Source organism: Sturnira hondurensis, unplaced genomic scaffold, assembly GCF_014824575.4.
Source record: "Sturnira hondurensis isolate 20B ecotype Veracruz unplaced genomic scaffold, ASM1482457v3 Scaffold0021795, whole genome shotgun sequence".
NCBI lineage: Eukaryota > Metazoa > Chordata > Mammalia > Chiroptera > Phyllostomidae > Sturnira > Sturnira hondurensis.
The window spans coordinates 1,709,959-1,723,517 of NW_028094426.1; the positions used below are offsets into that span (position 1 = coordinate 1,709,959).

General features: G+C 44.3%; 1 protein-coding gene across 3 annotated transcripts in view; it reads left to right on the plus strand.

The window, feature by feature from the left end:
- Nucleotides 1-6,957: 6,957 nt before the first annotated feature.
- Nucleotides 6,958-13,559, plus strand: part of ITPR2 (inositol 1,4,5-trisphosphate receptor type 2) — a 456,496-nt gene continuing 449,894 nt past the window's right edge. For 2 of the 3 annotated variants that reach the window (XM_037033923.1, XM_037033924.1), the window contains exon 1: nucleotides 6,958-7,372. In XM_037033923.1, coding sequence (XP_036889818.1) covers nucleotides 7,281-7,372 — 92 coding nt within the window. In that variant the 5' untranslated portion in view covers nucleotides 6,958-7,280. The remainder of the gene's footprint in view (nucleotides 7,373-13,559) is intronic. The other variant, XM_037033925.1, reaches the window with a different exon arrangement.

Genomic DNA, 13,559 nt, shown 5'->3' on the forward strand with positions numbered 1-13,559 from the left:
GGGCAGAAAAATCAGGTTCGTTGCTGCTTCTATGTGTTTCTGTAGTTTTCCGAGGCTAAGGAAGGCATTGTTTCTCGTGGACCAGACCTTGAAAGGAGAGGTGGTTTGGAATCGTTCCTAAATTCTTATTGACCAGACAAGAGTTTGACAGTGATCAAAACTAACCTCATCAACAAGGGGGCTGATGGGCATCGCGTGCTTGGGGTCAAGATACCTGGGGAAGGCCACACCGCCACGTGTTGTGGTCATTTGGCTGGAAATGTTTAATCTCATCTAATTATAAAGAAATGCAAGACACACCCACATTGAGGTCTAACCTGTAAATAAATAGGCTGTATTCTTTTTAAATGTCAATGCCATTCAAGACAAAGAATGGCCAGGGAATTGGTACAGATCAAAAGAGATTGATGAGCTATGACAACTAAAGTCTGAATGTGTCCTGGAGGAAAATGATTCTGTAAAGAACATGATTTGGACAATGATACATTGAAATATGGACATCAGATTAAAGTTTTAGATCATTGGTGTATTTTCTGGACGTGATAATAGCTGTACTGTGGATATATGAGAATGTCTTTGTTTTTAGGAAAACAGTAAGTTTTAGGAGGTAATGGGCATGCTGTACGCACCCAGCGCTCAGATGATTCTGCAATAAATCATATATGTGTGTGTGTGTGTGTGTGTGTGTGTAGAAAAACAACCGTAAAACAATGGTGGCTAATTATAAAAGTTGCTGAATTTGGGTCAGAGTTATGTATTTTGTTGGCAACGTTTAGATTATTTCAAAATAAAAACCAACTTATTTTGCCATCAAGGCTTTCTCACTAGCCAAGGTTTGTTTTGGCCTCACCCCTCCATGCCCACACACAACCACCCCCTTTAGAAATGCGAATAAGCACCCCCCTACCCCAGACCTGCCCAGTGAAAATCTCACAGGATGCAGCCCAGGGAGCTGTGTTTTTATAAGCTCTCCAGGTGGTTCTTGTACATATGTTTGAGAAGCGCTGGTTCAGGCTGGTCTGGCCCCACACTTGGAGCTGGGGTGGTTTTAACCCCATTCAGGCAGTTATGTTAGACATGAGGGAAGGTGGACAGATGTCAGGGGGCGGCCACGGAAACTACCTCACAACAGTGGCTGAGGATGGGGATGCGATGCCCCCCTACATATGCCCTGTACCATCCACCCTTCTCCTTCCTCCTTGGACCCGGAAGCCTCAAGTACGCCCTTTTTTTCACCCAAAATTTCACAGCAGGAAGTACAAAGGATTAGTGCATGTACATTAGAGAATAAATCCACAGAAACCTCCACAGTGAATGGAGGTTGATTATGGTGAATTGACAGAGTTGTCCGTTCTGGCTTAGTGAAGGAGTGAAGGGGCGTCCCCAGAGAATATTTTGTAAAGAGTGGCAGTGCCCATGAGGGGAGGCGCCTGGCCCTGAATGTCCTAATGTAAGGCAGCTCGGTTGGTCCCCGGTATGTCAGACTTGTTGACCTCAGTAGGAAAAGGGGAATTGGACAGAGAAAGAGCGAAGCAGTGAAGGAGACAGTGGAGCAGCTTATATAGCCATCTGGTGTGGTAAGGTTACATGATTTGCAGGGTTCAGTGCAAAATGAAAATGCAGGCCGTTTGTTCAAAAGTGATCAAGAATTTCTAGATGGCACCAGCAAAATATCAAACCAGGCACGGGCCCTTCTGGGCACGTGGCCCCGGGCTACTACTGCACAGGTGGCACGACCATGAAGCAGACCCTGCCTGAATCTCCCATGGTCAACCCGTGTTGGCCAGGCAAGCAGCAGTTGTTAAGAGAGCACTGAAATCACACACCCAGTTCAGAACAATACATTTGCCCATTTCATTCTGATCTGACTTCACTGTCTCAACCCCCAAGGAGCTCAAGTGTGAAACTGTGGGTAGGAGTGAGAAAACAGACCACACGCCGTCCTCATGGCTGTCCCAATCGACCTGACGCAGTTGAGAAGAGATGAAACCAACATTTTAAACTGGACTGAACCAGGAAGTGTGTGTGAGTGTGTGTGAGTGTGTGAGTGTGTGTGTGTGTGTAACAAAGGAAAATAACTTTAATCCAAGGGCTGTCCTTGAAATATCATTGAGGAACAGAACATGGGGATTTTATTGTTGCAAGGGAGTCATTAAAAAACCCACACTTTATTTGTATCTCATGAAGCAGCTCATTAAAAACACTTATATATTAAAAATTATATTTATTACAAGGCAAGGGAATGAAGACAGCTACTCACGAAAGGCTCAGTTGACAGGCAACAGATTACAAACCCTTTCATTGCTAGTACTGATCTGAGCACATCCAAGTGAACAAGGAATCTAAATTACCCTGAATACATCTATGATGGAAGAACTCTTTACTGGAACCTCATTTTTGTTCGGGAGTAAACATTTCAAATATTATACTCTGCTTTTTTTTTTATTACTTCTCCCTGTACATGTTTTAGGGCAATGATGACTAGGGCTTTTGCACAAGAGACACTTTGAATACCATTCAGCTGAACTGATGTTCATGACAATTACTGGTGTCATCATTAGAGGTAATAAAATATTTAAGGGTTCAAAAATTCTGCATGAGTTATTTATTATTTTATTTATTTACCAAATGTTTATTGAAGTCCTAAATGAGTAATTTGAACACTGACCTCATTCTCAGGGGTGCTTCTATTTTGGTAAGACTCAAGAGGTACAGAAATAAGAGGCAGACAGGGTGGAAAGGGTTGAGAGGGACCTTGAAATGACTGTGCTCTTAGATCAGGCCAATGAGCTCCTGTTCCGGACTCTGGGTTCTGGACAAAGGAGGGGACATGTCCGCAAGGAGTCTGAGCTTTTTCTTCCACTTCTAGACTATCCCTGGGTGTCTGGATTCCAGAATCCCATGCATAGATGGGCCCCTATTCACCTGCCCAAGCGTGTGCCGCACAGCTGGCACGATAGGAGTGGTCCACAGTGTGGCCCGATGGCGACTGTTTGCAGTGATGGTGGGCAGGGAGATTTTGCAAACGAGAAATACTTTTAATAATTTCTTAGCTTAATAAGCAACTTTTACTATTTATAATATTTATGACAGCCTCCAATGACTCTTGCCCTGGAGACCCACCAACGTTAGAGGCAGAGTGGCCTGGCTGCGGGGATTCAGGGAAAAGGGAACTTTGCCTTGGTGGCGTCTGGGAAGCTCCCCTGGGGGAGTGCGGCCCAGGCAGGTGGAGGCGGGACAAGGGAAGGAGGAAGAGCAATTTTGGGAACAGGGACCGTCACACTCAAAGGCATGGAGACAAAAAGTGTCAGCTCATATGTGGGGAGTCTGGCTTTTCATGAGGAACCCAGACGTGGAAGAGTCGAAACTAGGTTTCGAAAGGGGAAGGAGGCCAGATCCCGCACAGTGTCAGAGGCCGGGTCAGGTTGAAGTGTCACATATTCTGAGCACAGGGGACTCCATTTAGATGGACTGATGTTCTCAACATCTGATATTCATGCCAGCGGATGAAAGCCTTCGAGGTTCCTTCTGCAGACAATGGGGCGTCTTTGAAAGAAAGTTTGAGGGGTTTTGATCACGTCCACTCTGTAAGGCGAGTGCTCTGGCTTGCCACCAGGATGGCAAGTCTGGGAGACTGGAAGGGTGGACGTCAATGAGCCGGCAACAGAGAAAGGAGAGCAGAGAAGACAAAGAAGAGACATTTGGGAGATAATAGGGAGAAAGAAATAGGCAGAGAAGGGACTGAAGACTGACCGCAAGACTTTGTGCCTGGATTCTTCAGAGGTTGGTGGTGCCATTTAATGAAAAACATGATTTTTATTGGCAAATGGAACATTTTGTTCACAGTTTGAAGGCAGAGCTGGCAGATTGCTGATGGACTGAGTGTGGGGTTTGAGAGGAAGGAGTTAAAAATGACTCCAAGGACATAGTCAATAATATTGTAACAACTATGGTGCCAGGTGAATATTGGAAATATCACGGGGAACAATTGGTAAAGGGTATGGTTGTCTAACCACTATGCTGTACACCTGAAATCAATACAAAATAACACTGAATATAAACTATAATTGAAAAATAAAATTTAAATTAAAAAAACGGTTCCAAGTTTTCTGAGCTGAGCAGGTGGAGGGCCAGCGTTGCTGTAATAGCGAAGGCTGGGAAGACCATCTTAAGGAGGCTCTGCTGTTGTGGAAGGAGCCTTTGGCAGCTGCTGGACCACCTTCTCCATCATCCAACTCAGTCGAACCCTGAGACCCTATTGGACTCCTCAGTGGGCGGTGAGTGGAGGGGCTGAGCTGGGAAGCAAGAAAGACATTAGGTTTGGCTAAGTTTGTACCTGTTCATTATTCATTTGCGTAAATACCTGCTTGTTTTGTAATATGTTGCCCACAGATAGGTCGTGCCTAGAGGAAACAATGAAAAACACGAATGACTTTGATCAATAGTTGTTGAACAGTGCCCTGGCTGGTGTGGCTCAGTGGTTGGAGCGTAGTCCTATAACAGAAAGGTTGCAGACTGGATTTCTGCTCAGGGCACACGCCTACACTGCAGGTTCATCCCTGGGCCGGGTGCATACAGAGGAAACTGATTGATGTTTCCCTTGTACTGATGTTTCTCTCCCTCCCTTCCTCTATCTAAAAAAGCAAAGGAAACTGTCCTCAGTTGAGAAATAATAGTAGAACATCCACTAGATATATGGCACAGGAGAGTGCAATGTGAGGAATAATAGAATGTAATCCATGCATCTCTTTGATAAACGGATACCTCAGTTTCCAAGGTCATCATCTTGTTCTGACTTAAGTTTTTTAATAGCTCATATGATCAATGTCTTGGAGGCACCCAATAGTAATGTTATGTGTGTAGACAGACAAGGGCTTTTAGCATATAACAGGCATATCTAAGTTGCTAATTAACTTTTCAAAGGAGAACACAGAACTAAAGATATCAGCTCTACGGTAGGACAATGACTGGGTCAAGTTTATCTTAACACTTACAGGCTTTGCACTGGCATTTCCTGGACTCTGGGTCTAACACTATTCTCTGTTCTCCAGGCTTTCTAGACACAAACATTTGTTTTTTTTTCCTGATATATTCTTTTTTTTTAATTTAACTCTTGTTCAAGTACAGTTTTCTTTCTTGTATTCCCAGCCCTGCCCCCCCCAGACACAAACATTTGTATGTTAAGCTTATTCTTCTTTCATATCCTATTATGTGTTTATAAGGCTCAACCCAAACCATTTTTGAACTGTAAGATACTTTTGAACTGTAAATTACAATTTTGGCCAGTTGCACAATTTGGCACACACCCCTCTGCACGCCCTGAGTTCCTCTGTTTTTTTGCAAACCTTGCTCTGTAGGGATTACCTGGGTCACAATTCTCAGGGTGGAGAGTGTCCTAACCACCGCCCAAAGAGTTCACCCTCTCCAGGTGGTCAGGAGAGACAGGGCAAAAGGCTTCTAAAATGGTGTTATGGAAGATGGGGGCCACAAAAGGAACAGAGGTGTTGAGCTTTAAGAGCAGCATTTTTTTTAAAAGAACTATTTTTCAATTACTGTTAACGTTCAGTATTATTTTGTATTCGTTTCAGGCATACAGCATAGTGGTTAGACAATCTTATGCTTTACAGTGTTCCCCACAATTCCAGTTCCCACCTGGTGCCACACATAGTTCTCCCAACATTATGGCCCACTGTTCCCTAGGCTCTGCTTCACCTCTCTCTGATTACTTTGTAACTACCACTTTGTACTTAATCCCTTCACCTATTTCACTCCCCCTTCATACACCCCTTCCTTTCTGGCAACCATCAGCTTGTTCTCTGTGTCTGTGAGCCTGATTCCGTTACGTTTGATCGTTTATTTTGTTGTTTCGATTCCACATATAAGTGAAATCATATGGCATTTGTGTTTCTCAGAAATCAGCGGCTTTAAAAGTAAACAAACAAAGACTGTCATCGAGACAGTGACTGTGGGCTCCAGAAGGTGGAAGCCTAAACCTGGGCTTGGAGTCAACCGAGGGAGGTGGAGCCTTGGAGACTTAAAAGAAAGTTCACTGCCAACCGTTGGCTACAAAAATTGCTGCTCAGCCAAGTGACATTTCGCTCCCAGGGGGCTAACCTCCACCTGGACGTCTGCCAACTGGTCATTTCACTAACGCCATGTACTTGAGACAAAAACCAAAACTACAGACTCCAAATAGAGACCCTTTCTTCCTTCCCCCTCTCTCCCCCTCTCTTCCTCTCTCTTCTCGCCCTCTCGCCCTCTTACTTTTCTTTCGTATGTATCTATTTTTTATTTCTATTGTTTTTGTTTACTTCAATATCTTCCCCTCCCTTTGTCAGCAAATACCCATCCCACCCATCCCACTCTCCCGCTCCTTCTCCTCCTTTTCATCTTGGGGCGAGTCACTGGTTTACCCCACCGCCCCCTTCCCTCGCACCCGCCCCCCCCGCCCCCCCCCCCCCCCCCCCCCCCTCCCCCTCCCCCCCCCCCCCCCCCCCCCCCCCCCCCCCCCCCCGCCAATTCTCATCCTCACTGGCCCCCTTCAAGCTTCGGCCGCTATCCTTCACTGTCCCAGGCGGGGACTGCCACACCGCAGGTCTAGCCTCTCCCTGGTGTCTACACCCAGCGACTTCCCCGGCGCTGAGCCCCTGCCACCCCTGCAGCGCCTCCCCGCGGCCCATCCTCTTGCCAGCCAACTGGAGGCTTCCCGGGTGGCCGGGCCTCCCCAGAGTCGCACCGCCCCTGCCCAGCTCCGCCCCAGGCGCCCGCTCTCCGATTGGCCTCCTACTCCCTCCTCCCCAGCTCCTCTCCTCCCCTTCGCCCAATGGGCACCACCACCTGGTCCAAAAATTCCCCCGAGGGCGACTAGAGGCTTTGCAGCCACCAGCTTCTTCCCGGTGGTGTTCACGGCAGTGGGGCGGGGGGCGGGGCAGGGGGGTACAGAGAAGGGAGGGGGCTCGGGGGAGGGAGGAGGAGGAGCAAGGTGTTGGAGAGAAAACTTCGGAAAGGAACAGGAAACCTGCTGGGGAGGCCGCTGCGGATCTCGGGGCGCCAGCGCTGTGCTCATCGCTGGGTATTCGCAGCTGCGACTTTGCTCCTGCCAGCTCCCCCGGCACGGGGCAGGGCGCAGCCGACAGTCCGGTCGCCCCGGCCGTGCCTTCTGCAGCGGCCCTCGGTGCAGCAGTCGTGCGCTCCGTTCTGCCTCTGCCGCGGCGGCTCCCTGGAGAGGGCGGCGAGGCGCAGAGAAGAGGAAGGACGTCTACTTTGGAGCATGAAGCAGTATGTCTGATAAAATGTCCAGCTTCCTCTACATAGGGGACATCGTGTCCCTGTACGCGGAGGGCTCGGTCAACGGCTTCATCAGCACCCTGGGGTAAGCCGAGGGAGGGCCGGGCGGCGTCGGCGTCTCCCGGGAGCGCGTCCGGTTCCTCTGCTCGCCGCTGCCGCCGAGAGCGTGGCCTGGCGGCGAGGCAGGGTCTGTGCCCACAGACAGCGCGCGGCGCTAGGCTCGCCTGCGCGCAGGAAGCGTCCCGGAGAGGCACGATTTTCTCACGAAAGTTCATCAGCTTCAACTCAGAGGCACATCCGAAAAGGAGGAAGTGATTCAGAAGCCCTGAGACAGGCCCAGCGAAGTCTTCGCTGACTTCTCTACGGGCTGTTTGATCTCAGTGTTTATTTTCCCCTAAAGCTGAAACAACGCACCTCCTCTCCCCATCTTTTCTCGCTGCTGCTCTCAACCCCTGTCTCTGAGGGACAGGTTTGTGAGAGCTGGCGATAAAGGTCCGTGGCCTTGGACATGAAACTCAAGCGAAGTAGTGAGCCAAAGTGTGTCTTTGCCCTGCGGGAGCAGCAGCCCGTGCCCTCTTCCCTTAAGTAATTTCCTTTTGGCCTTGCCAAACCGGGACTCGCCCCACTGTCGGGGGCAGCCCAGGGCCCTCCAGGGCTGTGGGACCCTGAGAGGCAGCGTCGGCCTCCTGAGCGCTAGAACTCAGGCCGACTTTCTCCACTTCCCCGGGCCTCGGCCCACCGAAATGCCGAACCTCTCTTGGGGAACTCAACTAAGTGCCGTGCTCTTGAGATTCCAGTTGATTTATGAATGGGACACATATACATGTAACAGTGTGCTAGATGGTGAAATAGGATTTCCTTGATTGCTAGATTTTCACTCTGTTTTGATTGAGAATACCAGTTCACGGTTTAAATGCACACTGCAACACGTATCGAAGCGCATATGTTTCAAGTGTTACCCCACGGTCTCTGCACGTAGAGTGCTGAGCCATAGAAAATTCAGGCTGCAGACTTGGTGGTGGCTGGTCACTGTTTTCTGCTGTTCGGTTTTAGGGTGCATGACTTAACCTGCAGTGTCTCTAGACTGTGACTTCCAGCCGTGTTACAAGGAGTGGTGCTTGCTTGACAGGGGACGTGGAACTCACCAGAATTTCCACAGTTTCTGTTATTCGTGCGTCCGCCCACCCCCAGTGGGTAAAAGAAGGAAGATTTAAGTTAAACTCTTTAAGATCAATGTCATTTACTTCTGAAACTGAAATGTAGGGGAAAAAAAACCCCAGTGTGGCCAGTGCTTATGCTGAGTTTATAAGTCTTTTGAAAGAGTTCATAGGGTAAGTTCAGTTTTGGCCCCCCCCCCCCCCCCCCCCACATTTTGCAGATGAACTGTGCTACATTTCACATTTCTCCGCAAACTGCCTGTGGCAGTTAAGTGGGGTGTGCAGCAGGGTCAGAGTGCTCGGGGTCAAGTCCTGGCTTCTCCACTTGTGAACCTTATGACCCAGGCAAGTTACATAATTGCTCTTTATCTCGGTTTCCTCACGTTAGAAAATGAAATAAAATAAATGGGAACAACAATGTTTTCTGTCTCGGAGGGTTGTGGTGAGGAAGTTAATATATGTAAAGTGTTAGCATGTACCTGTCAATCAGTAAGCACTTACATAAAGTGTTAATTGTTGTAACTGAGCAATAATTATAGCTGTGGACAAAATAGTAAAAAAGAATTAGGAATAAAGTGTAAAATAGACAAACAAAAGGTTATGTTTTTATAGTGTATGGGAAACTATACCCATATATATATAATGCACATATACATATATAATGCATATGTGTAATGCATATATAATAGATAGTATGCATATATATGCATATGCATTTAGGGCTTTGGATGGGAAATCAGGAAGCTACAACTTTAGCAGTTGTGGAGTTTGCCCTACTGGTTTTAGAGATAGAGAAGCTGAGGGGAAGAGACTTACCCAAGGAGCAGAGGACATACATTAATGCCAAAGCTGGACCTGTAACCCTGTCTCCAGATTCTCACTTAAGTGCTAGTCTCTTTGGTTGCACATCATAATCTCTAAGCCTCGAGTTAAAAATAAGCTTGGCCTTTCTTATAGCATATATGTTCGTATACATATTTCTTATTTGTATTCATTAGCTCTTGATGGTGTTTTGGAAACTGAGTTTCCTTAGATTGTGTTTGTGCAGCATTATTTTCCTGTTAACAAACTGAGTCTTGTTGAGGGTAGTATGACAAGACCTTTGTGCGGCTGGTTCTAAAATGAGGAAGGATCTTTAGAAATGCTGTATTGGTGAAGCTTGGTGTTTTGATTTGATATTATTTTTCTTTCACCTGTGGAACCTCATCACCCTCAGATTTTTAGCAGTTAAGAAGCCTGGAGGATTTGTGCCATGGCGCATAAAATGTTCTCTAGGCAGAGCAGCAATTGGTAGAGATTTATTTTGCAAGTTGGTTTTTAGGGTTTTGAAGTCAAAGCAGCATGGTAGTTATAGTTTTTCATTATATTGCTGTAGGGTCAGTATTTATATACTTTCTGTGCCCAAGACAAAGTGCACACTTCTACTTGAATTTCCTTGCTCTTCTGTTAGTTGAAGATCTTGGTCTAGGTCTGCTGTTCATTTAGCCGGGTGACCTTGTTCATGTCACTTATTCTTTTTTTGTATCAGATTGTCTTTGGAGACTAAGGATGGTATATGCTGTGTCCATCCCCTAGGGGTATTATAGAATTGAATGAAAAAGACAGAAATGAAAGAGTCCAATTTTTTTTTACAGTTACTAGGAAAACCCACGTTATGCTTATGTTTTTGTGACCCTTAAATTTCTTCAAAAGGTGTGTGATTTGTTAAAGTGAATCAGGAGCTGGGTCCGAGACATTGACATTGGAGCTAGCCCAGAGCATTTGTTCCACTTAATATTAAAAACGCAATGAAAGAGCTAAAAATGAGGCTTAGGGCTTCTAATTTTTATTTTAGATCTTTATCTATTTGACATTTTTGACAGCAGGATGGTGCTTTTCATTTTAATTTTTAAATTTTGCTCCTTATCTGAGGACATGCTTCTCGATCTTAAAGAAAGGGGAAGGGCAGGAGGGAGAAGGAAGGAGAGATACATGGATGTGAGCGAGAAGCATACATTGGTTTCCTATCCCACACACTCCGACTAGGAAGAACCCAACTGGGTATTGAACCTACATGACCATCCAACTAAGCCACACCTCCCAGGGCAGGATGGTTTTAAAAAAAAAAATTCAACATAGGAGGGTAATTAGTAAGAACACAGTTTATACATTTCAAGGTAATTAATATTTGTCTGCAAATAAATTTCACCTGATTTTTAACATTGACATGTAAATGAATTTGGGATACTGTACATTGTTATTCTTCAGCCTGGGAAATTTTTGCAATAAGGTAACACATTTTTTTCAGCTGAAAAAATGCACTGAGTTTTACTATGTCAGAGTTTAGCAGGCCCTCCTTAGAGACCCTTCCAACATGAAAAGCGGAGGGATTTTCTTGGGCTCTGTGATGTAGCTCCTAAGTATGGTTTCTCATTCTGGGTGAAATTAGAAGGCTCCAGTTGCAAAGATTTGCATGTTCCCTTTTTCCACTAGTTATTCTTTAACCAGTATAAACCTGATGTTTCCGACTCTTGAATTGTTGCAAACTGAAGGATTATTCTCCCTGTTGATGTAGGTGCAGGAGGGGCCTGCTTTGTATTTTCTAACTTAATTCTTCACCTAAAGATCTATTTTGGAACACTTATGAGGAAAACTGCTTTAAATCTTACTGAATGAAGATGGTGAATATATTTTAAATAAATGAATTTTTTGCTACTGGTACCTTTTAGGGCTATAGTTTTTCTTTTTCTTTTAAAAGAGAAGGAGGAAGGTTTGGAATGCGCTGTACAATTTCCAATGCAGTATCGATTGTCATTTCCCCCTCCCTCCATTACCTTTATACTGAGATTTACTTCCCTGGTTGTTGCTGCATCAGACACTCCACATTTCTGGGTACGTCAGTTTGATCAGTGATCAGGCCCCACACAGTGGCAGTGAACATAGCAGGATTCCCAGGATGAGTGGGATAGTAGAAGCAGTGAAAGGTATGTAATTCCTTCATTGTCTCTTCTCTGCAAGGTTGACAGGGTAGTAAATGACAAGTGTGCATATATGTATTGGGATGTGTTTGTGTGTGTGTGTGTGTGTGTGTGTGTGTGTCTGTATTCATACATTTAAGTGACTGCTGCCTTTGGCTTGAAATGTTTTCTCAGAATTTACCAAGAATCAGCATCCACTAATTCAGGTCTCAGGAAACTGTTATTAGCTTTGTTTTGACTAAGGCAAATGTGAATGTGATAAAAATATTGAAAAATTCATTAGACATTTGCACGTGTGCTTAGTGTGGAGGAAGAAAACGACATAATCTCAGATACTGAGCTGTTTCGGAAAGTCTAAGGATTGGTTGTGTCATGTTGGCTTGAGTACAAAGAGGTTCTGAAGCGGCGCACGTGAAATCTGTTAGAAGCTGAAAGGCTGACTGTTTCTTAAGCTTAGGAGTCATTCCATAAATAACATTGCAGTTTTTAGACCCTCCCTTGGAGAGGTCAGTCAGGTAAACAGTCATCCTTCTTCAGGTGCCCCCGGTGCTTGGCACTGGTCGAATAGAATTCAGAGGCAGCTAACTGCTTGGCCTCATTCTGGGTTTAACAGAAGCTTGTTTTTCTTTCTTCTTCTTTTATGTTTTTCTTTTTGCATAGGTAGCACTTTGGATAATCACATTTTCCTTTTGGAACAGTTCTTATATAGGTACTATGTAGATAACTTAGGAAATATAGACAGAATGCCATAGACTCAAACTTCAAAATGTAAGTTCCAGGCACAGGATATGGCTTCATGTATAAATGTAAAAGAAAAAATAACTGGGTTTTTATGACAAATTTAGATCATAGTTACAATGAGTTTTACTCCTTTTTTCATGTCAGAGTTTGGTTACGGAGCCACTGGATTATAATCAAAGTAGTAAAACCTCAGTGATCATTCACTCGTTCATTCATTTATTCAGTGTGTAACACCGAGCCTTTGCAATGTGTCAATGCTTTTTCTGTGGTCATCTTCCCACTCCCATGCAGATTTTGTTGGGGAAGTTTAATACACACCTTTAGAAAATTATTATTCTAATTAAAATATGTAAAATAAGATAATGGAAAATAGAAAAGAAAATCAAATAGTGTTGACACTGCATGGTGAATGGATGGGTGATTTTAAATTCTGTATCTTACATATTTCCTAGATTCTATAAATGTTTCATTAATTAAATGCCTATTACTTTTATAGTCAGGTAAGATCACTAAAATGAAAATAATATTTTTAAACATTCTTCAGTTTCTTATTAATGTTAATGGACAATATTTATTTTTAAAAACATAAAGCATTTTCCTGGTCATGGTCAGGGCAGGAAAACCACAAACTAGGAAATTGCATGTTGCTGAAATAGATGGTTATATGTTTCCCATAAAATACTTTTGTTCGTTGTTAGTATTGGTATTTTAAAATGTATTACGCAGAAATATTTGGCCAGTAATGCTGAGTAATTACAGGTGCTTGATTTAACTTATGCAGTAACGGTATGGTTTAATTTTAGCAGACGTCTGTTTACTCATGTAGGAAGTGTGCACTTTGGCATGGCTGTCTCGGTCATTTTAGTCATCGTAGTACTCACTATGGAACTTTTATCTCCTGAGTCAGTTTCTATAGGTATTAGTTTGTGAGCACTTGTGTGTGTATGATTGAAATCAATTGATTAAATGTTTTTATTGACTGTCTTTGAAATGGATAGGTTAGGTCTCTCAAAATTCACGTCAATGATTGGTTAACAATAGCAATCTCATAGTTTATACTAACACATATTCACTGATCTCCAACTCTTAATTAAGAATACGTTAAATTGTTTACAGTGGACAAATTTGATAAGCTGCTTTAGGTCACCAGCTGGTGTCCTGTAATGAGAGTAGCCCTTCACTTTTGCAATATTTTCCCCCAAAACACCTTACTCCAGTATAATTAGGAGAAAAAATCCAAATTGAGGGATATTCTAAAAATATACCTGACTAGTATTCTTCAAAGCTGTCAAAATGATTTAAAAAACAAGAAATGAAATGACTGAGAAATTGTCACATTGTAGACCCAGGAGACACGATAACTAAATGCGGCGTGGTATACCGAATTGGGTCCTGGGACAGAAAAAGGATGTTAGTG